A 25,751-nucleotide genomic window follows, 5' to 3' on the forward strand; every position below is an offset into this window, starting at 1 on the left:
TGGTGGCGCAGTGGTCAGGAGTCCGCCTGTCAATGTAGGAGACACAAGTTTGATCCCTGCTCCGGGAAGATCGCACATGCCGTGGAGCAACTAAGCCCGTGCGCCACATCTACTGAAGCCTGCATGCCTTGAGCCTGTGCTCTGCAACGAGAAGCCACCGCAATGAGAAGCCCGCACACCATAACCAAGAGTAGCCCCAGCTCACTGCAACTAGAGAAAGCCTGCACGCAGCAAAGAAGACACAATGCAGCCAAAAATAAATAAATAAATTTATTTTTAAAAAAAGATAATGAAATAAGATGAATAAATTTGAAAACTAAAGTATATAGCCAGAAAAATATACAAGTTGACTCCAAATAGAAAATTTTAATGAATTTATAACCTTTAAAAATTAATTACTAGTTAAAGTCTTCCCACAAACTAAATTCAAGGCCCAGGCAGATTTAGAAAAGTTCTACCAAACATTCACAGAAGAGACAAAGAAAGGGAAAGACTGTGTAACTCACTTTGTTACAGAATTAGTTTAACCTTGATACCAACAATTGACAGGAACAGTACAAGAAAGGAAAATTAGAGGCCAACCTCACTGACAACAAAGATGTAAAATCCTGAACAAAATACTAGCAAACTGGATGTAGTACTGTAAAAAATATCACCAAGATACACTTATTCTAAAATGCAAGGTTACTATGGTAGCAGCTCTATTTATGATTCATGTTATTAAAATTAGCAGATTATAAAGAAAAATAACAATCTTGATAGATGCATAAACTGCATTTAATAGAAGTCAACAACCATAGTAAAAATTAGCAAATGAAAAACAGAAGGGAATTTCCTCAATTGGTAAAAGGTATCTACAAAAAAACAAAAGTACCATAAAACTATATTCAATAGTGAAATATTAAAATTATTCCCTTTAAAATCAGAAGCAAAACAAGTATACCCATTATCACCACATCTATTCACCACTGTACTGGAAAATCTTACCAACACAGTAAAGCAAGAAAAAAAGAAATAATAGATGAAAAGATAGTGTTCAAGTTTGAATTATAGCATCACCATGACTTTATGTCAAAAATATTTTTAACCTTAGGTAGCTATACATGAATTGGTAGGACCTAACTACCTGCCCACACAGAATTTAGCTTATCTAAACTGGAAGAGGAAGTGAAATGTCCAATAAACATACAAAAACATGCTCAACCTCATAATAATCCAGCAAAATGAAAATCACAATAGGGATAATATACCAAACACACCCAATTATCAAAAATGGAAAAGTAAGAAAACTAGTAGTCATCAGGATGGGGAACCACAGAAACTCTTATATACCCTGGAGGGAGTATCATTTGGTCTTTGGAAAACAACTGGCATTATTTGGTAAAGGTAAACATACCAGATATTAACACCTAAATATATATCCTGAAGGGATGCTTAAACATGTGCATCAGGTGACATTAAAAAGTTTTTTAAGCTCCTTTTGGTAGCAAATTTTCTTTTAAAACATTAGAACTGTAAAGAACAAAAAATGTCCATCAACAGTTTACTAGATAAACATGTGCATAAAATGTAATAATGTATATTAGAGAAAATGAATAAGTCACTGCTATACAACAACAAAGATGGAGGACAAAACATATCTAAAACAGACTAAGTGAAATACTTTTCATTTTGTTAAATGTTTTAAAAATATAGATGTACATGGTAAAACAATTAAGAAAAGCAAGGAAATTATTAACATAAACTCATGATAATGGTTTCCTCTGGGATATAGGGATGGACCACAGAGACTTCTTATTGGTACTATTCTATTTCTTAAGCTAGCTATACATTCATTTCAACAGAATGTTCTACCTCAGGAGGTACTGAATTTCCCATCACAGAAGTTTGTTTTATTTTAAGAAATATCTCACTTAGGTGAGCTATTTAGAGAGAGAACAAATACTACATAGGAAATAGACTTGATAACCCTACAGGTATATTTTAATTTAACAAGTATCTTTTAAGATTTCATAATTCTATATGCATCACAGTAAACAGCACACTGTGTTGCACATGAAAACCAATAATAATTATAACAAGCATTCACTGACTGTGGACTTTTGGCAGACACCGACGTCCTTTCTTCCTTCTTGCCAGCAGATTTTGATTTCGTTTATCCTTCCCCCACGTAACTCGGGGGAGAGTATCCTAGCCTGCAGAGCATCTTTTATTTAGTCTAAGCTAATCTTATAGTCCATTGGTTTAGAGGTAAACATGTGGTCCTGCTTTGGCCAAGGAGACATGAGATAGAATCTACTAAGGGGTGCCTGGGAAAGGTTTACTTGCTCCTAAACAGGAGACTTAGAAAAGCACAGATATTCTTTTCTAACAGTGTTGTGATGTCTAGGATGCTGCTGTCGTGATGCAACCATGAGAAAGATCAGTCTCAGAAGTAAGGCCACTGGTCCATGATGACTGCATTGAGACAATAAACTAATTAAAACTGGAGCCTCACTTCTTGACTTGTTGGTAGATAACATGTCACCTTGTTGTTTATATTTTCCCACTGAAGCCATATTAACTGACACACCACATGCACAGAGGTTGCTCATTTAATCTTCACAGTAATCGTATGAGCTAAGTACCATTATTAAGTCCATTGAAAAGACAATGAAAATAAAACTGAAAGAAATAAAATAAGTTGCCCAAAGTCACACATACAGTTAGTGACTGTATACAGCTTCAGACTCTAAAACCTATACTCTTAATACACTATCCATTCAAGGCCATCTTCCTGTGGCTATGAGGGCTGAAAAGAAAATCCCAATAGATCTGAGGGTCCCATTCTCTGGCCACAGGCTTCTAAGGTATGAGTCAGTGGTGGTGGCGGCAGCAGTGTTGGCAGTAGCCGAAGCAGCTTCTTCACCTCTGAATCATAGCTATGATTGTTTGATGCTGAAATCAATAGTCCAGTGGCAGCCTCTAAACTGTATTCCTCCAGACTGTTCAAAAATTTAATTCCTTGTATTAAATCACTTCCTGCTTTAAGTACCGAAAATTATTACCATTTGCTGAACTGATAAATCCTGAAGTCAACAAATAAATAAATACATTTCAGCTTCACTGACTTGTATTCCTCTGAAGTCCCTAGAAAAATAGTTTTATAGCCCACATGTAATGTAGTTTTATCTTTAATAAGATGACTATCCTCAGATGACTTATTCATCTTCTTTCTCCCATCAATACAAACTGTTTATTAAACTGCTATGAGGATGCCATTGATATACACTATAAAAGAGGTTCTTTCTCCACTTTCCTTCATGACTGGGAACTTAAACTGCACACCAGTGACTAACATCCTTCATGGAACATCTCACCTCTACTCTTTGGTGATTTTGGGGGGCAAACTTTTACAAACGCATACTGCATTTTCCTGAGGTTTAGACCTATTCTCTATTAAAATAAAAGAATAAAATGTTCTGAAAGGGGAAGCAACATTACATTTATCCTCTAGAATATTTACAAAATATGTATTTGTAAAAGAAAGAGGTATTCTAACTTCGCTCAAGCATGATACATCTCTAAATAACAAAGTATTATATCAGAAACTGCAATTTTACATTAAAGGGCCTGGAACTTATCATCAAAAAGACCTGAGTTAAAATCACACAGAGCTGCTTGACAATGAGAAAACCCTTGGGTTTTCTGAATTTCAGTTGATTCATGCTCAGAAACGTGATCTTTATAACTATCTCCAAAGTTTATTGTAACATTTTAAAAGATATACCATGCATGACAGTGTCTGCTATAAGAGTCGGTGTACAGCAAATACAAAATAAATGTTGAAATTTCTCTTATTTCTTAAATATGCTATGGAAGAACTCTACTTTAACCAAAAAACAAAAAACAAAAAGCTTTAGAAATTCTACATTCTACTAACTTACAACATAAAATCACAGAAAAAGTTCCTAAAGGATTAAGTCAAAACTGTTGGGCAGATCAGTGATAATTAGTCCTGAGACAAGTAGAAAGTAGTTACCCACCACTGAATTTCCCTTTGGAACATTTTAGCATTTTGATGACTCTAATTACCTCCCCCTCCCACTAATTACCTCCTGCTCATCATCCTGCACTACAAAATATTTTAGGTATTCCAAGAAACAGAAGACTCGGGGTAGGTAAACCTCTCTAAATAGTAACAGTTTATAATCCTGCAGATTAAAATAAGAGCTAAGGAGGACCTTCAAGATGGCGGAGGAGTAAGACGTGGAGATCACCTTCCTCTCCACAAATACATCAGAAATACATCTACACGTGGAACAACTCCTACAGAACACCTACTGAATGCTGGCAGAAGATCTCAGACTTCCCAAAAGGCAAGAAACTCCCCACGTACCTGGGTAGGGCAAAAGAAAAAAGAAAAAACAGAGACAAAAGAATACAGACAGAACCTGCGCCTCTGGGAGGGAGCTGTGAAGGAGGAAAAGCTTCCACACACTAGGAAGCCCCTTCACTGGTGGAGACAGGGGGTGGGTGGAGTGGAAGCTTCAGAGCCACAGAGGAGAGCACAGCAGCAGGGGTGCAGAGGGCAAAGCAGAAAGATTCCTGCACAGGGGATCGCTGCCGACCAGCACGCACCGGCCTAAGATGCTTGTCTGCTCACCGCTGGGGCGGGTGGGGCCTGGGAGCTGAGGCTCGGGCTACGGAGCTCAGATCCCAGGGAGAGGAATGGGGTTGGCTGCGTGAACACAGCCTGAAGGGGGTTAGGGTGCCACAGCTAGCCGGGAGTCCGGAAGAAAGTCTAGAACTGCCTAAGAGGCAAGAGGACACTGTTTTGGGGTGCGCGAGGAGAGGGGATTCAGAGCACCACCTAAACATCTCCAGAGACGGGCGCAAGCCATTGTTATCAGCTCGGACCCCAGAGATGGGCATGGAATGCTAACACTGCTGCTGCAGGCACCAAGAAGCCTGTGTGCAAGCACAGGTCACTATACACACATCCCCTCCCGGGAGCCTGTGCAGCCTGCCACTGCCAGGGTTCCGTGACCCAGGGACAACTTCCCCGGGAGAACACACAGCACACCTCAGGCTGTTGCAATATCACGCTGGCCTCTTCCACCACAGGCTCGCCACACATTCTGTACCCCTCTCTCCTCAGTGAGCCTGAGTGAGCCAGAGCCCCCTAATCAGCCACTCCTTTAACCCCATCCTGTCTGGGTGGAGACGTACACACAGAGGCGGGGCCAATTCCAAAGCTGAACCCCAGGAGCTGTGCGAACAAAGAAGAGAAAGGGAAATCTCTCCCAGCAGCCTCAGGAGCAGTGGATTAAATCTCCACAATCAACTTGATGTACCTGCATCTGTGGAATACCTGAATAGACAACGAATCATCCCAAAACTGAGGCGGTAGACTTTGGGAGCAACTGTAGACTTGGGGTTTGCTGTATGAGACTGACTATTTTCTGATTTACATGCTTATCTTAGTTTAGTTTTTAGTGCTTGTGATCATTGGTGGATTTGTTATTGGTTCAACTGCTCTATTCTTTTTTTGTTTAAAGTACTTCTTTTATTTTTTATTTTAATAATATGTTTTTTAATTTTTAATTTTAATAACTTTATTTTATTTTATTTTTCTTTATTTCCTTTTTTTCTCCCTTTTCTTCTGAGCTGTGTGGGTGACAGGGTCTTGGTGCTCCGCTTGGGTGTCAGGACTGAGCCTCTGAGGTGGGAGAGCCGAGCTCAGGACATTGGACCACCAGAGACCTCCTGGATCCATGTAGTATCAATCGGTGAGAGCTCTTCCAGAGATCTCCATCTCAATGCTAAGACCCAGCTCCACTCAACAACTAGCAAGCTACAGTGCTGGACACCCCATCCCAAACAAGTAGCAAGACAGGAACACAACCCTACCCATTACCACAGAGGCTACCTAACATCATACTAGGTTCACAGACACCCCAAAACACACCACTGGACATGGTCTTGGCCCACCAGAAAGACAGGATCCAGCCTCATCCATGAAAACAGCCACCAGGCCCCTCCACCAGGAACCCATGGAACCTACCTTACCCACTGGGAACAGACACCAAAAACAACGGCAACTACGAACCTGAAGCCTGTGAAAGGGAGACCCCAAACACAGTGAGTTGAGCAAAATGAGAAGACAGAGAAATATGCAGATGAAGAAGCAAGGTAAAACCCACAAGACCAAACGAATGAAGAGGGAATAGGCAGTCTACCTGAAAAAGAATTCAGAATAATGATAGTAAAGATGTTCCAAAATCTTGGAAATAGAATGGAGAAAATACAACAAACACTCAACAAGGACGTAGCAGAACTAAAGAGCAAACAAACAATGATGAACAACACAATAACTGAAATTAAAATTTCTCCAGAAGGAATCAATAGCAGAATAACTGATGCAGAAGAACGGAAAAGTGACCTGGAAGATACAATAGTGGAAATAACTACCACAGACCAGAATAAAGAAAAAAGAATGAAAATAATTGAGGACAGTCTCAGAGACCTCTGGACAACATTAAACACAGGGACATTTGAATTATAGGGGTCCCAGAAGAAAAAGAGGAAAAAAACGGGACTGAGAAAATATTTGAAGAGATTATAGTTGAAAACTTTCCTAATATGGGAAAGGAAATAGTCAGTCAAGTCCAGGAACTGCAGAGAGTCCCATACAGGATAAATGCAATGAGAAACACGGCAAGACACATATTGATCAAACTATCAAAACTTAAATACAAAGAAAAAATATTAAAAGCAGCAATGGAAAAACAACAAATAAATTACAAGGGAATCCCCATAAGGTTAACAGCTGATTTCTCAGCAGAAACTCTACAAGCCAGAAGGGAGTGGCATGATATACTTAAAGTGATGAAAGGGAAGAACCTACAACTAAGATTACTCTACCCGGCAAGGATCTCACTCAGATTCGATGGAGAAAACAAAAGCTTTACAGACAAGCAAAAGCTAAGAGAATTCAGCACCAGCAAACCAGCTCTACTACAAATGCTAAAGGAACTTCTCTAAGTGAGAAACACAAGAGAAGAAAAGGACCTACAAAACAAACCCAAAACAATTAAGAAAATGGTCATAGGAACATACATATCGATAATTACCTTAAACGTGAATGGATTAAATGCTCCAACCAAAAGACGCAGGCTTACTGAATGGATTCAAAAAAAAGACCCGTACATATGCTGTCTACAAGAAACCCACATCAGACCTAGTGACACATACAGATGGAAAGTGAGGGGATGGAAAAAGATATTCCATGCAAATGGAAATCAAAAGAAAGCTGGAGTAGCTATACTCATATCAGATAAAATAGACTTTAAAATAAAGAATGTTACAAGAGACAAGAAAGGACACTACATAATGATCAAGGGATCAATCCATGAAGAAGATATAACAATTATAAATATATATGCACCCAACATAGGAGCACCTCAACACATAAGGCAACTGCTAACAGCTGTAAAAGAGGAAATCGACAGTAACACAGTAATAGTGGGGACTTTTAACACCTCACTTACACCAATGGACAGATCATCCAAAATGAAAATTAATAACGAAACAGAAGCTTTAAATGACACAATAGACCAGAGAGATTTAACTGATATTTATAGGACATTCCATCCAAAAACAGCAGATTACACGTTCTTCTCAAGTGCGCACGGAACATTCTCCAGGATAGATCACATCTTAGGTCACAAATCAAGCCTCAGTAAATTTAAGAAAATTGAAATCATATCAAGCATCTTTTCTGACCACAACGTTATGAGATTAGAAATCAATTACAGGGAAAAAAACGTAAAAAACACAAACACATGAAGGCTAAACAATACGTTACTAAATAACCAAGAGATCACTGAAGAAATCAAAGAGGAAATCAAAAAAAACCTAGACACAAATGACAATGAAAACACGACGATCCAAAACCTATGGGATGCAGCAAAAGCAGTTCCAAGAGGGAAGTTTATAGCTGTACAAACCTACCTCAAGAAACAAGAAAAATCTCAAATAAACAATCTAACCTTACACCTAAAGGAACTAGAGAAAGAAGAACAAACAAAACCCAAAGTTAGCAGAAGGAAAGAAATCATAAAGATCAGAGCAGAAATAAATGAAAGAGAAACAAAGAAAACAATAGCAAAGATCAATAAAACTAAAACCTGGTCTTTGAGAAGATAAACAAAATGGATAAACCATTAGCCAGACGCATCAAGAAAAAGAGGGAGAGGACTCAAATCAATAAAATTAGAAATGAAAAAGGAGAAGTTACAAAAGATACTGCAGAAATACAAAGCATCCTAAGAGACTACTACAAACAACTCTATGTCCAATAAATGGACAACCTGGAAGAAATGGACAAATTCTTAGAAAGGTATAACCTTCCAAGACTGAACCAGGAAGAAACAGAAAATATGAACAGAGCAATCACAAGTAATGAAATTGAAACTGTGATTAAAAATCTTCCAACAAACAAAAGTCCAGGACCAGATGGCTTCACAGGTGAATTCTATCAAACACTTAGAGAAGACCTAACACCCATCCTTCTCAAACTCTTCCAAAAAATTGCAGAGGAAGGAACACTCCCAAACTCATTCTATGAGGCCACCATCACCCTGATACCAAAACCAGACAAAGATACTACAAAAAAAGAAAACTACAGACCAATATCACTGATGAATATAGATGCAAAAATCCTCAACAAAATACTAGCAAACAGAATCCAACAACACATTAAAAGGATCATACACCATGATCAAGTGGGATTTATCCCAGGGATGCAAGAATCCTTCAATATACGCAAATCAATCAATGTGATACACCATATTAACAAATTGAAGAATAAAAACCATATGATCACCTCAATAGATGCAGAAAAAGCTTTTGACAAAATTCAACACACATTTATGATAAAAACTCTCCAGAAAGTGGGCATAGAGGGAAGCTACCTCAACATAATAAAGGCCATATATGACAAACCCACAGCCAACATCATTCTCAGTGGTGAAAACCTGAAAGCATTTCCTCTAAGATCAGGAACAAGACAAGGATGTCCACTCTCACCACTATTATTCAACATAGTTTTGGAAGTCCTAGCCATGGCAATCAGAGAAGAAAAAGAAATAAAAGGAATACAATTTGGAAAAGAAGAAGTAAAACTGTCACTGTTTGCAGATGACATGATACTATACATAGAGAATCCTAAAAATGCCACCAGAAAACTACTAGAGCTAATCAATGAATTTGGTCAAGTTGCAGGATACAAAATTAATGCACAGAAATCTCTTGCATTCCTATACACTAATGATGAAAAATCTGAAAAAGAAATTAAGGAAACACTCCCATTTACCACTGCAAGCAAAAGAATAAAATACCTAGGAATAAACCTACCTAGGGAGACAAAAGACCTGTATGCAGAAAACTATAATACACTGATGAAAGAAATTAAAGATGATTACAACAGATGGAGAGATATACCACGTTCTTGGATGGGAAGAATCAACATTGTGAAAATGACTATACTACACAAAGCTATTGACAGATTCAATGCAATCCTTATAAAACTACCACTGGCATTTTTCACAGAAGTATAACAGAAAATTTCACAATTTGTATGGAAACACAAAAGACCTCGAATAGCCAAAGCAATCTTGAGAAAGAAAAACGGAGCTGGAGGAATCAGGCTCCGGGACCTCAGACTATACTACAAAGCTACAGTAATCAGGACAGTATGGTACTGGCACAAAAACAGAAGTATAGATCAATGGAACAGGATAGAAAACCCAGAGATAAATCTGCACACATATGGTCACCTTATCTTTAATAAAGGAGGCAAGAATATACAATGGAGTAAAGACAGCCTCTTCAATAAGTGGTGCTGGGAAAACTGGACAGTTACATGTAAAAGAAGGAAATTAGAACACTCCCTAACACCATACACAAAAATAAACTCAAATGGATTACAGACCTAAATGTAAGGCCAGACACTATCAAACTCTTAGAGGAAAACATAGGCAGAACACTCTATGACATAAATCACAGCAAGATCCTTTTTGACCCACCTCCTAGAGAAATGGAAATACAAACAAAAATAAACAAATGGGACCTAATGAAACTTCAAAGCTTTTGCACAGCAAAGGAAACCATAAACAAGACCAAAAGACAACCCTCAGAATGGGAGAAAATATTTGCAAATGAAGCAACTCACAAAGAATTAATCTCCAAAATTTACAAGCAGCCCATGCAGCTCAATAACAAAAAAACAAACAACCCAATACAAAAATGGGCAGAGGACCTAAATAGACATTTCTCCAAAGAAGATATACAGATTGCCAACAAGCACATGAAAGAATGCTCAACATCATTAATCATTAGAGAAATGCAAATCAAAACTACAATGAGATATCATCTCACACCAGTCAGAATGGCCATCATCAAACAATCTACAAACGATAAATGCTGGAGAGGGTGTGGAGAAAAGGGAACCCTGTTGCACGGTTGGTGGGAATGTAAATTGATACAGCCACTATGGAGAACAGTATGGAGGTTTCTTAAAAAACTAAAAATAGAACTACCATACGTCCCTGCAGTCCCAATATCGGGCATATACCCTGAGAAAACCATAACTCAAAAAGAGTCATGTACCACAATGTTCACTGCAGCACTATTTACAATAGCCAGGATGTGGAAGCAACCTAAGTGTCCATCGACAGAGGAATGGATAAAGAAGATGTGGCACATATATACAATGGAATATTACTCAGCCTCTGGTTGGATCTAGAGTCTGTCACACAGAGTGAAGTAAGTCAGAAAGAGAAAAACAAATACTTTATGCTAACACCTATATATGGAATCTAAAAAAAAAAAAAATGGTTCTGAAGAACCTAGGGGCAGGATAGGAATAAAGACGCAGATGCAGAGAATGGACTTGAGGACATGGGGAGGGGGAAGGGTAGCTGGGACAAAGTGAGAGAGTGTCACGGACATATATACACTACCAAATGTAAAATAGATAGCTAGTGGGAAGCAGCCGCATAGCAACGGGTGATCAGCGTGGTGCTTTGTGTCCACCTAGAGGGGTGGGATAGAGATGGTGGGAGGGAGATGCAAGAGGGTGGGGATATGGGGATTATGTATACATATAGCTGATTCACTTTGTTATACAGCAGCAACTAAGACAACAATGTAAAACAATTATACTCCAATAAAGATGTTAAATAAAATATAATAAAATAACAACTAAATAAAACACTAGAGAGGTATTTAGGAAACTCAATACATTATCAATTATAGTGTTGGCACTAGTCTACTAAAACACTGCTTAAAATTTTTTATGGTTCATTTAGTATTTAGCAAAATCTGAAAGCAGCAACTAATTAACCTACTGAAAATTAAAACCAATATAACAGAGGATTTATGATCAGCGTCTTACCATTCTGTAGATGAAAACAGATTTGGGGGATTTTCATGTTGGTAATAAAGCATATTGACCTTCCATTGGATATTTTTACATATTTATAAGGTTATTCAATAATAAAAGGAATGTTTTATAGGTTGCCAACAAAAAGCCACCATGAATGGTAGAAACAAAAATTCCCCTCTCTGTACAGGTCTCAGCTTAAGACCTATTCCTCTTTTTCTCCACCTCACTCCCTCCTATTGTCCTGATTCCTGGCTTATAGGATTTACAGTGGGAAGGAGAAAGAGTGAAAAAGTAGTCAGATGAGGTAACAAGTGAGAGCAATTGACAAGAATTAACCAAAGTACAAGTTTATGCAGATATTTGACTTGGCAAGTGGAAATTTTATGCTGATTTAAAAGATATTGTTTGGATTATTTCAAAATAGATCTTGAAAACAGACCTCAATTGGCTCTTCACCACCTTTTACTTGATTTTCACCCATTTCTCCATTCTCATAGCTGCTGCTCTTCTCAACCCATAACTCGGATTTTTCTACAGTTAGTCGAAGCTGGTCTAGGTCTGCCTTGATTTGTTTGTAGTTATCTACGTCCTGATTGGACACCAGTAACTGCACCTGGAAACAGAATTGCAAACCTTAGTTTACTTAATTTACTTATGGAATTTCCTTTATTCCTATTTCATTTATGTCAAAAATCCCAAGTCTTTTTAACATATTTGCCCCTCAGTTGAAGTTTAGTATTTCTAGAATATCTATGGATATTTTACATATATTTACATATATTTTACATATTTTAGATGTATATTGATCATGAAAATTCCCCTGAAAGTATCTGTGAACTCTACTCAATATATTCACATGTTATGAAGAATTATACATATAAAAAAGTGAGCCCTAGCAAAGCTTTTTAAAGTGTTAAAGAGTAATTTAAAATAAGAGATACCCTAACTCTAATTTTACTGCTAAAGTTAATTTTTCTGAGACTCTCTCTATTTGAAAAGAGGTAGAAGCATAAAAATAAGTGGAAGAAAACAGTGATACAGTCTAAACCTAAATTTATATGTATTGTGTGACATTTACAAATATATGAATAATTATCTGTATTTATATAATTACTCTTTTAATTATTTCATATTTTAACATATCCTTGTAAAACTTCCTAATGAAGATCAATGCTCTATTAAATAAATGTTAGTGAAATACATGTAAGCCCTGAGATAGTTCTCATTAATGGTCTCAAGATTGATATCATTCAAAGACGACAAAGAAAAAGATTAGATCCATCACAATTCCTTTCTTTTGGATTTCTACATTTTTTCAATCACGACATTTATTTCAGTGCATTACCCAAATTTATCAGTAAAATCTGGGGTCAAATTAACAGCACTGGCGACAAAATTCCTAATATGGTATTATCTCCCAGTGCCTTCCTAAATCTTAGTGCCTGTCATTTACATTAAAGATATTAACTGAAAAATCACTTGTGGGGATCTCTTTCTAAAATAGACCGTGTCTTGGCCTAAGACAAGGCCATATCTATCTTTAAAAATAGAAAGTGTCCCCAGGAAAAGCTGCAGTCTCATTAACTCTGCAACCATGAAGTCAGGTTGGATGTTATAAACAATATTTTCAGAGCCTCTGCTGTGGAACCACTGAGGGCTACTGAATCTCACCTGTTTAAATGCCTGTAAAACTTCCGCTCTCTGGCTGAAGTGCTTGAACAGCAGCTGCAGGGCTCCTGATAGCAGAGGAGGGTAGTCATGCATGATTAGATGGATGAGGACCCGTAAAAATGTCCTGCCTCCTTCATCATCAAGTTGAACTGGATTTTTTTCCTTTCTATAAAACCAAAAATTATTCTAAAATAACTTATATTTACATAAAATTTAGTCAGAAGTGGTTAAAATTGTGTGTACATCCCCAGTTATCACCCACCCCCCCCCCAAAAAAAACAAATTGGGAAGTACAAAGGAAGAAATTTTTACTCTTTTTTGGCCTCAGGTAACTAATGAGGAAACAAAACATAGAGAAAACTTGTTTGTCCATGAAAGTAGGGGTGAGCTAAGTCCCAGTTTGTCCAAGACTGAGGGGGTTCCCAAGATAGGCGACTTTCAGTGATTGCACTGGGAAAGTAGCAGGTAAACCGGGATGATTTGGTCATCTAGGCAAAGACAAAAGATAGAATCTGAATCAATCCTGAAGCGTTTATTGAGAAGACATACTTGGCTGGATGTACATCAAGGACTGAACTTCCCCCGAGTCCAAAAACCTCTCCACGACAGGTGGTGAGGCACGGGGAAGGCAGTGCTCATGCGCACAGGCACACAGGCGTCACCAGAGCAACTCTGCGAGTTCGGTGCATCCGGACTCTGAGCACGATTCCCCTGATAAAACGGCCATTTATCTTAGGGTGAAAATCATACACTGGTTTATTCTCTCTTCTCGGGAATAATGAAATACTTGAATAGGAAAACACAGCAACAATAACAACAGCAAAAACTGGCAAAACAAGATAAAAACAAACCTAAACCAAATGTTCACTAGAGATAAAAATCCTTTTTGGTTCCCCTGATTCCTCATTCTTGTCTTTCTTTCCAACCAAAGAAAATGCAATGCCTTAGTACAGAAATTTGTTTAGGTACTCATGGCAAATCTATACTAAAAATGAATGCCAGGAACTCAATAATTTGTAGCTCAGACATTTTACGGTTTTTACTTTTCTTTTTGACTATTACTTTCATTTATGGGAAAAAAAGAAACAACCTAAAAACAGTGAGTAGCAGGGCACCTGATAGCAAAGGAGAGTAGTCATGGCAGAGATGTTTCATTTTCTTTAATCATGGATATTTCCAATTGGCAGAAAATAGCGTTATTTCTCACTTATAAAGTTAATGATAACGTTGAAAGAAGTTACTTTCTTGCCTCAAATTTCTCAGATTTGGGGAAGCAACGTTTTGCAAGAGGCAGCAATATTTATACCAGGGGACTTAAAGGGCGTTCGTGTGCTGTCATTATTTGAGGAAAGAAAAGCAAAGAATTCAGGAGAAAGTTCAATACACCGAACTCATCTCTCCTGTCTTTTTTTTACCTGACCTAAAGAAAAGCTATGCTTTCTCTTCTACAGTAAATTAGCAGCTTCATTTCTGGCAGAAATTATGTTGGCAACGATAAAGGATCTAAAATTAAATAGATATAGGGAAGTGAACAATAAAGTGTCAATAAAATTCTAAGTAAAATCTTATTCACAAGATAAAGATACATAAATGTTACTGTACCTTCCAGCAAACATAGTTTCTGCCTGAGCTGCAATTTCATCTATGTCAGGAACAATAGCTGCAAAGACAAATGGTAAAATCCATTCTTTATCTTTTTATAATTAGGAGTCCCAATATTTATAATAATATTAGCTTACCTAAAAATATTTTTGTCTTAATTTCTTTATGCCACCAAAAGTCAATTAACACTTTAAAAAGTCACAATACAGTTCCTCTTATTGGTCAATATTTTAAATTGAAGTTTACATTTTAAAATACATATTGTTATAGTCAAAGATACATTTAAGAGATCAGAAAGAACCATTTACAAAGTTTCCTCATCTATATAAGTATGTATGTGTGTATATATATATGCATATATATATATATATATACACACATCAACTACACACATTTAATTTAAATGGGTAATGACATGGAAGGATAATATTTTTTAAAGAATCACAGTATACCTATAAGGAACCTTGTTACTACATGGTACTTCCAAACAACATGATCTTTTAACCTAAGCTTACTTCTATAAATCCGTCCCTTCTTCTTCTGGGACAGGGTATTTGATTTTTTTTTTTTTTTTATGTGAACCAATCATGATTCCTCACTCATCCCCAATAATAATATTTTGAAAATATCTATGATAAGTACACAATTTATTTCTCATCTCCAAAAGTATGAAAAGAAAACAGAGCAAGACATAAAAAGGGAAAAAGAATTCTTCCCAGAAAGTTACCTCTAATGAATACAACTAATTTAAGAGATCAGGTAAATCAGAGAGAACTGGTTTTCTGGGGATGCCCCTAGACTTTCCCTCCCACACTTTTACTGACACTTAGAGCTCCTGTTTCCAGAAGTCTGGCTTCTGAGAGCCAATAATTCTTATGCTAGTGTCAATGCAACTGCCAGCAAGACTTTCTGGTTCTGCCCTAACATTCCTGGAAATAGCCCTTTGGAGTTCTACAATTCTGGGAAGCATAAAACCAACACTGTTGCAAATGTTCCAGGGAGACTTCTAGCTCAGGACAGCTTAACCCCTTCCATAGAGGCATGCTGCCTTTGGATGGTACCAATGAGTCGGACAGCAGGACATTTGGTTGAGCATCTACATTAACTACACACTTATAATCATTGACTCATTCCTATCAAATCGATTGATGCACAAAGAAGAGGAGGCTTCCTGATGTTGTCACAGTGGTTGTGGTTTAAAAGAAAGTTTCATATCTGTGTACAAATCCTGCCCCAGCAACAGAATTCTGTTAACTGGCTAATTCTTCAATACAACATAGTTTCCAACTTGCCATGACTGGCCTGATCTATCCAAAAAAATGGTAATTTAATATATCTTAGGTTTCACAAGGTACTTTCTAGAGCCACAACATTTTTACAATAAATTTTGTGCTCTTATGTCATTATGCTCCCACACTCACAGATAGAGTGGCTTCATTCTTACATATTTTAAATATGAAAAACTGAGATATAGTACCAATTTACGACCATGCAAGGTAATAAAGAACAGACGCATGCATACACAGACACAATAAAACCAACACCCACATCCAGACCATTGTGGGGAATGCCATGTCTTTATTCTTGAGTGGGGTGATTCCTACAAAATACCTTTCCTCCTGATAGCTGCATTTCACACTGCTCTCTGATCCAAGTCAAAAAAAAAAACCTTGGATATTCACCAAAACAGCATAATGCGTAAAAGATTCAGACTCTGAAACTAAAGGCTGGTTCTTTGAGAAGAGAAACAAAATTGATAAACCATTAGCGAGATTCATCAAGAAAAAAAGGGAGAAGACTCAAATCAATAGAATTAGAAATGAAAAAGGAGATATAACAACTGACACTGCAGAAATACAAAGGATCATGAGAGATTACTACAAGCAACTATATGCCAATAAAATGGACAACCTGGAAAAATGGACAAATTCTTAGAAAAGCACAACCTTCCAAGACTGAACCAGGAAGAAACAGAAAACATAAACAGACCAATCAAAAGCACTGAAATTGAGACTGTAATTAAAAATCTTCCAACAAACAAAAGCCCAGGACCAAATGGCTTCACAGGCGAATTCTATCAAACATTTAGAGAAGAGCTAACACCCATCCTTCTCAAACTTTTCCAAAATATAGCAGAGGAAGGAACACTCCCAAACTCATTCTATGAGGCCACCATCACCCTGATACCAAAACCAGACAAAGCTATCACAAAGAAAGAAAACTACAGGCCAATATCACTGATGAACATGGATGCAAAAATCCTCAACAAAATACTAGCAAACAGAATCCAACAGCCCATTAAAAGGTTCATGCACCATGATCAAGTGGGGTTTATCACAGGGATGCAAGGATTCTTCAGTATATGCAAATCAATCAATGTGATAAACCATATTAACAAATTGAAGAATAAAAACCATATGATTATCTCAATAGATGCAGAAAAAGCTTTCGACAAAATTCAACACACATTTATGATAAAAACTCTCCAGAAAGTAGGCATAGAGGGAACTTACCTCAACAAAATAAAGGCCATATATGACAAACCCACAGCCAACATCATTCTCAATGGTGAAAAACTGAAACCATTTCCACTAAGATCAGGAACAAGACAAGGTTGCCCACTCTCACCACTGTTATTCAACATAGCTTTGGAAGTCCTAGCCACAGCAATCAGAGAAGAAAAAGAAATAAAAGGAATCCAAATCAGAAAAGGAGAAGAAAAGCTGTCACTGTTCACAGATGACATGATACTATACATAGAGAATCCTAAAGATGCTACCAGAAAACGACTAGAGCTAATCAATGAATTTGGTCAAGTTGCAGGATACAAAATTAATGCACAGAAATCTCCTGCATTCCTATGCACTAATGATGAAAAAATCTGAAAGAGAAATTAAGGAAACACTCCCATCTACCATTGCAACAAAAAGAAGAAAAACCTAGGAATAAACCTACCTAAGGAGACAAAAGACCTGCATGCAGAAAACTTTAAGACACTGATGAAAGAAATTAAAGATGATACCAACAGATGGAGAGATAGACCACGTTCTTGGATTGGAAGAATCAACATTGTGAAAATGACTATACTACCCAAAGCAATCTACAGATTCAATGCAATCCCTATCAAACTACCAAGGGCATTTTTCACAGAACTAGAACAAAAAATTTCACAATTTGTATAGAAACACAAAAGACTCTGAACAGCCAAAGCAATCTTGAGAAAGAAAAACGGAGCTGGAGGAATCAGGCTCCCGGACTTCAGACTATACTACAAAGCTACAGTAATCAAGACAGTATGGTACTGGCACAAAAACAGAAATATAGATCAATGGAACAGGATAGAAAGCCCAGAGATAAACCCACGCACATATGGTCACCTTATCTTTGATAAAGGAGGCAAGAATATACAATGGAGTAAAGACAGCCTCTTCAATAAGTGGTGCTGGGAAAACTGGACAGCTACATGTAAAAGAAGGAAATTAGAACACTCCCTAACACCATACACAAAAATAAACTCAAAATGGATTACAGACCTAAATGTAAGGCCAGACACTATCAAACTCTTCGAGGAAAACATAGGCAGAACACTCTATGACATAAATCACAGCAAGATCCTTTTTGACCCACCTCCTAGACTAATGGAAATAAAAACAAAAATAAACAAATGGGACCTAATGAAACTTCAAAGTTTTTGCACAGCAAAGGAAACCATAAACAAGACCAAAAGACAACCCTCAGAATGGGAGAAAATATTTGCAAATGAAGCAACTCACAAAGAATTAATCTCCAAAATTTACAAGCAGCCCATGCAGCTCAATAACAAAAAAACAAACAACCCAATCCAAAAATGGGCAGAAGACCTAAATAGACATTTCTCCAAAGAAGATATACAGATTGCCAACAAGCACATGAAAGCATGCTCAACATCATTAATCATTAGAGAAATGCAAATCAAAACTACAATGAGATATCATCTCACACCAGTCAGAATGGCCATCATCAAAAAATCTACAAACAATAAATGCTGGAGAGGGTGTGGAGAAAAGGGAATCCTGTTGCACTGTTGGTGGGAATGTAAATTGATACAGCCACTATGGAGAACAGTATGGAGGTTCCTTAAAAACTAAAAATAGAACTACCATACGACCCAGCAATCCCACTACTGGGCATATACCCTGAGAAAAGCATAATTCAAAAAGCATCATGTACCACAGTGTTCATTGCAGCTCTATTTACAATAGCCAGGACATGGAAGCAACCCAAGTGTCCACTGACAGATGAATGGATAAAGAAGATGTGGCACATATATATAATGGAATAATATTACTCAGCCATAAAAAGAAATGAAATTGAGTTATTTGTAGTGAGGTGGATGGACCTAGAGTCTGTCATACAGAGTGAAGTTAAGTCAGAAAGAGAAAAACAAATACCGTATGCTAACACATATATATGGAATCTAAAAAAAAAAATGGTCATGAAGAACGTAGGGGCAGGACGGGAATAAAGACACAGACCTACTAGAGAATGGACTTGAAGACAAGGGGAGGGGGAAGGGTAATCTGGGACAAAGTGAGAGAGTGGCATGGACATATATACACTACCAAATGTAAAACCGATAGGTAGTGGGAAGCAGCTGCATAGCAAAGGGAGAACAGCTCGGTGCTCTGTGACCACCTAGAGGGGTGGGATAGGGAGGGAGGGAGGGAGGTGCAAGAGGGAAGAGATATGGGGATATATGTATGTGTATAGCTGATTCACTTTGTTATAAAGCAGAAACTAACACACCATTGTAAAGCAAATATACTCCAACAAAGATGTTAAAAAAACAAAACAAAAAAATCACAGTACCTCGACCTCACAGAGTTGTGAAGTTTACCAGAAATACTGCACTCAAAGGACTGAGCACCAGTAGCAGCAAACATCCTCACTGCCATTCTAGGCAAGTTATTTCATTTCTGTCTCAGTGCCTTCATTTTATTGGTGGAGAGTATTTTGACATTTTTGTCTCATAGGAATACTTCTTGTTTTAAAACATAAAAGGAACTTTCAAGTTCTCAGGAAAACACCATCCAAAGAGGAAATATTGTCACAGAGGAGATACCTGATGGCAGCAATGTATCGGGAGAGCCATTGGTGGACGTTTCCGCATTTCCATTGTTCTCCCCAAATTCCTTCTTATATATTGACAGCATATATGAGATCCTATAATCCAGTCTGACACTCAGGATAAACTACGAGAAACATTAAAAACAACATAAGGTTCTTTCATCAGCATGGTGTTTAAAAATTCATTACAGGACACCAAGAGCCACAACATGTCACATGAACTGGTTAGAAACTTCATTGGTAAACTCTTATCACTTCTGTTGCCTACATGATAATCAGTCATAACACTAAGAAAAGTGATGCATTTCCATTAGCCAGTGTCAGTAAAATCCCTGAACAGTTTTTGGAAAGAAGAAAACCTGACTCTCCATGATTACTCTCAGAATATTCCAAGTAGAGGTATCTCCTGGGTCTGGATGAAGAGGTAACGATGACATAATTTCCCAAGCACTTTGCAGAGCTTTTAACCGGCTCTGCAAGGAAAGTACTGGAGCTGTGACCCTCATTCAGGCACAGAAAGGCGAGATTTCAGCTGCAGTAGTGTGGATTCTGGCTACACCACGATGAATCCTGGATCTAGGCTACAAAAGGACAGCTTAAGCAATAGCATCTAATATACCAGGGATGTGCCTCCTTAGTGCCTGTTTTTCCTTGGGTCTGTGTTTTTGTCCTTGTTCTCCTTAACGGACGTACTGACAAACTAAGTGTCAATAAGGTTCCCGTCTGTGCTCGGCACTGAGAAGAATGCAAATGCCTGAAGCCCAGGGTCCTCAAGATGCCAGTGATTGAGTTGGGAAAACAAGATACAGCATTGTTAAAATAATTAGGAAATTAAGGAGGGCTACCTCACGTAGTATAGAATGCAGTGGAGAGCAGGGAAGGAAAAAGTATGTGCCACCGACATGAGTGGAGACAGGAAACAACAGAGAGCTGTACTTACACAGGGTGACCTTCCATCCCAGTTTGCCTGGGAGAGGCCTGGGTAGGCCTTCGCTCCCAGTATAATTATTATCTGTGTCCCTTACACTCTCTTAAGAGACTCTCATTGTTCCAGCAAACAGTAATGGTCAGGCAAGTTTCGAGAAAACTTGGTATTTGGTGGTACCATCTCATCCTAGCTCTCACTATCTACGCCACTGTCGTATCAGACCCCCCCGCCCCGCGCTCCCCTCCTGCTGCCCCCTTTCTCTCACTTTCTCTTCCACTCTTCTCAGTCCTGACAGCACAGTCTGGAATGCCTGCAGTTTCTCTCTTGCCTCCTCACATTCATTTCCGTTGTTCACTTTACCTTGAATATTCTTCTCCTCCACCCCATAATAACCAGCTTTTGAGATATCTTCCAAGGTTCTATTTAAATCCCTTTTGAAATGAAGCTTTCCCTAGTTCCCCAGTCCGAATCAATTTTTCTCCTCTTTGCTCAGCCAACACATTATTTACACCTACAGGTCCAAAGTTGAATCAACCTCCCTCTCTCTCGCTCTCTCTCCCCCTCTCCCTTTCCCCCTTCTCCTCCTCTGCTAGACCTTGGGCAGCAACCATGCTCTATGTTAGCTATGTTCCATCAAGTTCAATAAACTTGTTGAGCCAGGTACTGAGGAAGCTGCCAAGGGTACAGAAAAGGTACCAAGGATATATAAAACCTGCCTTTGAAGAGCATATAATCCAGAAGGAAAAGTAAACACCAGAGAGACTCTTTTATTAACATGCAGCGAGCACTGTAACACATATTGGCTGAACTGATTCCAGTTAATATGGGGATTTTCAAAGCAGGAGACAGATTGTGGGAGAAGAGGGCTGAGAAAGAGCCAGTGGATTTGGCAGCGCTGAGCAGAGGGTGGGAGCAGAAGCTAGACTGCGGGTGCATAAAAAGAAGGGTGTTTTTTAAACAAACTTACGTAAAGAACAAATTATTAAAACATGAATTAATGAAACATTTATTAGCTTTTAGTTGAAGATTAGTGTTCAATGAATTATATTTTATAAATAGAGCCAAAATTCAAACTTTCATCTTCTACTATAATTATGAAAAAGAATGGAAGGTAGAAGGGAAGGGGGGGGGAGGGAAGAATAAAAAGAAAGGCAGAGAAAGAGAGTTGAGAGAGAGCTGAAGACAGATAGAGGGAGAGAGTAAGAGAGAAATAAAAAGACTAAAAGAAATACAAGAAATGATGGGGAAAAGAAAGGAAGAGCCTGAGAGGAGGACGAGATGGCAGAAAGCAGGAGACTTGCTTAAGGAATGTGGCTACAAAGAAATTCTTGAAGGGAAGTTCTAAGAAAGAAACATTCAAGAGGAGCACATGGGAACAGACACAGCGCATCAGACTCAGGCACGGAGGCACAAAAATCAGAGCGAGAACAGAGGTTCAACAAGAAATACATAAAGAACCCAAAAGAGGCAGCAAAAGCGAGTCAGCCCTAGCCTGCCCTGCCATAGTATCTCCATCTCATCGTTTTTTAGCTGTTAGGGACTGTTTTGTAAATGCTGCTTTTCTGAACCGTCACTGGGCTAAAATGAGGACATGTATTTCAGAGGCTCTCCCGTGAGGAGGGCGCTAAGCCGGAGGCCCATTACCCACAGGTCAGGTGCTCAACACCTTCCGCAGGTTAGGAACACGACAACTGAGTGATTTCTCAGGGTCATGAACACAGGGTTGGGAGGGTTGCCAATATTTCTCGGGATTCAGCCTTTGGAATTCCTGGAGGAACTGTGAAATCTTTTATGATTATAAATCTAATTGCTTTAAATAAAAGTGTACAGACCCTTCCAGGACTACTAACCCACTTCTGGTAGCTCAGTCTACATTAAATTATGATGAAAGACTTAGTAAACTGTTTCCAGAATTTTAATAGATCCTCAAAAACTCCAGGCTCCATTCTTCGAATCTGGAATAAATGCTATAATTAAGGGATCATAAAACTACTTTCCAAACTTAAAAAAAAAAAATGCTAAGAATTCATAGCTACAGTAATGGGGAATTTATCCACTAAACCACTGGTCATGAAATAGTAATTTACCCCCTTTAAATTCAAAGAGATAGGTATTAGACTAGGTTAATTTTTAAATATATATATTATTCCTAGCCTCTTGAAAACGAAATCATCAAGAGAGATAGTCACTTACATAAAATATTAAAAACAATTAACATTTTTGTCAATAAAAATAAAATTTTATTTGAGTTTCTTACTACGATAAATCTGTATACGTAGAATCATATGTCCAATTCAATTAAAAATAGAAAAACAGTTGGAATTCAATCTTAACTTTGCCTACTCTGAAATCCTTCTTAAATAAAGGTAAAATTTAATCAGGGTCAATGCTAAATGAGAAAATACATATGAAAGAAGTTATGTCAACCTCAAAGCACTCCACATTTGTTAGGTATCATCATTAATACATTATATTTAGTGAGAATTCACACATGTAATTAATATGTTAAATAGTGTCAGTGTGAGATATCTTACCAGGCTTATCATTAACGTAAAAGAAATAAAATTAGAGCAATACCATTTCAGAATATGTACACAATGATCTGGAACAAAACGTGTAAGAAGTTTAACCAATAATAGGCCCAGTTAGGTGTCTGTCACTTCCCTTCCATTAGGCCCTGTACCTGTAAAATCTCAATAATCTTCAGCTTGGTGTCCATGACAGTGACATCCTCGTGCTCGGCGGGGCTCCCCTGCTTGCTGGGATGCAGGCTGGGCTGGATGTCAGGCACACTCATGGGGAAGATGGAACCTCTGCTGAGCACCATCTGGGTCATCAATTCTCCCACCCCATGGATGGTTCTCATGACATTGTTTCCTGGCACGAGAAAAGTCCTCAAGTCAACACACACGCCACCTTGGGAGACAGCTGTTATATCCAGTTGGCCACAACCAGACTGAAAATGTGGCAGGAAGAGTACTAAGGATGGGAATGAATAGCATCAGCCTCACTCCAGCTATTTCCTTGCAGATAAAGTTAAAATAGTGCAGACACATTTCAAAATGACAGACTTTAGAATTGAAAGTTTACTTTTCTCAGAAAGTGCTTTCAAATGACACACTGCAGGTGACTTGTTGGTAGCTCTAACAATATCCAAGTCAGGTCCTTCTGGAGCACAGTAAGTCCTACCAACTACCGCACCAATAGGCACTAACTCTCACAATAATGAGGAAGACAGGTTATCAATCTCTACGATAAAGGGCGTTGCAAGTGAGGATACAAAGACTACATGAAAACATATAAATTAGTGTCCTAACCCTACTCTCAAACCAAGGACTTTTTAGCTTTGCTTTTTCATAATGCTTGTGAAAAGAGCTTGAGAGGAGGATTTTTACAGCTTCATTTTAAGAAAAACTCTTATCTAGAGAGGAAGCACCATTTTATCCATTCCTTCATCAATTTGAATAGAAAATTGTAATTCAAAATCCACAAAAAGCAGCTACATTTGAGATAATTAGGGAAACAAATTATTGACAAATGATCATTTTCAACGAGGTGTTACTCCTTTCCTGTGTCTTCTCTTGAGTTTGGCTTCTCATTTAATCTGTCCTCCAATAAAACTGCCCACGCACTCATTCCTCACACTGACCACAAGCAGTTGTACCAAAGGATCCTCCTGCCACTGTTACGATTTACCCTCTCCAGCTTAACTACTGTTTCTCACTTCTAAATCCCTACAACAAGCAACAAGGGTTTGAAAGAACAACTGTCTACTTTCCTTTCAGAACAGTGGTCTTTGCTTCGTGGGTGTTCGTGGAGCTTTGCCTCAAGAAAAGGCCTAAGAATCTGGCAAAGAATTTTCCTTTCTCCCAGTGTCTCAGGGTGTAAACCAAGAGAAAGGGAAATGGAAATAAGATGGGATGAGATAAAACTCTCAGCTCTAAGCAAAGAGCATAAACTGTGGGAATACCTACAGGATTGAAAGGCAAACAAATAAAGAAAAGGAAAATATGTAAAGGATGACTCACGAGAATCTTCACGGTCCTATGCGCAGACCACAGTTACCATGGAGCCAGTGGTAACCAATATTATTTGTACATTGTGAAAGGTGAAATGCCTTTTAAAATTCATTATCTTATCCATAGATGAAATTAGTATACGTACAAGAGGGTGGTACTGAAATAGTACATTTTTGAGTAGGCAATGAAGGAACATTTTTTCTAGAGTGGCACCTTCCAGGCAGAAATTAATTTGGGTTTTCATTCTGAGAATCTAGGAACTTTTATTACACTGCTGCTTGCATAAGCCAAAATAAAGGGAGAAGAAAAAAATATATGAAAGATAATTTCCAAGTTTGGACAGGGTTGAGACAAAGGATTTGAGACAGCCCCATTTTCTAACAGAAAAACCTGTAATGCGGCAGAATGCTTCACTGTCTATGGTTCTCATACAATCATAACAGTTGAGTATTTCTAAATCCCCCCACAGATTGCAGGGATACAATCTGGCTGTTGGCAATAGTTTTGGGCCATCAATGTTCAATCAGTACATTTATCCGAGCCTGGATTCTAGTATGTGTATGTGTTAGCCTCCAAGAGATGCTTTCTCACCACCAACAGAGAACAGACTTCTCTGTTATTCTTACCCTTGATTCACACAAAAATCCTTGGCACCCAGTGTCTGCACCTTATTTAGATTTGCATGGAAAATAATCATTTAATCTAAATGATTGTTACATACAAAACATTTACTCAGACAATTCTTTCCCCCAAATATAGATCTTGTCACCAAGAAATTAAAATCTAGAGGCCAGAACCATAATAATATATAACACATGTTGTCAATGAAATGGGAGGGTTCATTCCAGTGATACCACATCCTTAGATGCCTGTGGCACGTGGTTGCCACAAAACTCGCCTAACATCTCCATATATGGCCAACTCTGAGTTTGCAAATTAAAAGATGCTACATTTTCTAGAGTTGCTTGGTGGTGATGAGAAGTGCTTCAGTTAT

The 25,751-nt window shown here is 38.1% G+C and overlaps 1 protein-coding gene across 3 annotated transcripts in view; it reads right to left on the minus strand.

Moving 5' to 3' along the window:
- The window catches only part of ITPR2 (inositol 1,4,5-trisphosphate receptor type 2), a 524,960-nt gene that overhangs the window by 298,082 nt on the left and 201,127 nt on the right, over positions 1–25,751 (minus strand). For all 3 annotated transcript variants that reach the window (XM_036864824.1, XM_036864825.1, XM_036864826.1), the window contains exons 22-26: positions 23,422–23,615; positions 19,806–19,935; positions 14,705–14,762; positions 13,103–13,268; positions 11,871–12,044 (exon numbers count right to left, since the gene is read on the minus strand). In XM_036864824.1, coding sequence (XP_036720719.1) covers positions 11,871–12,044; positions 13,103–13,268; positions 14,705–14,762; positions 19,806–19,935; positions 23,422–23,615 — 722 coding nt within the window. The remainder of the gene's footprint in view (positions 1–11,870; positions 12,045–13,102; positions 13,269–14,704; positions 14,763–19,805; positions 19,936–23,421; positions 23,616–25,751) is intronic.

Source organism: Balaenoptera musculus, chromosome 10 (assembly GCF_009873245.2).
Source record: "Balaenoptera musculus isolate JJ_BM4_2016_0621 chromosome 10, mBalMus1.pri.v3, whole genome shotgun sequence".
Classification (NCBI taxonomy): Eukaryota; Metazoa; Chordata; class Mammalia; order Artiodactyla; family Balaenopteridae; genus Balaenoptera; species Balaenoptera musculus.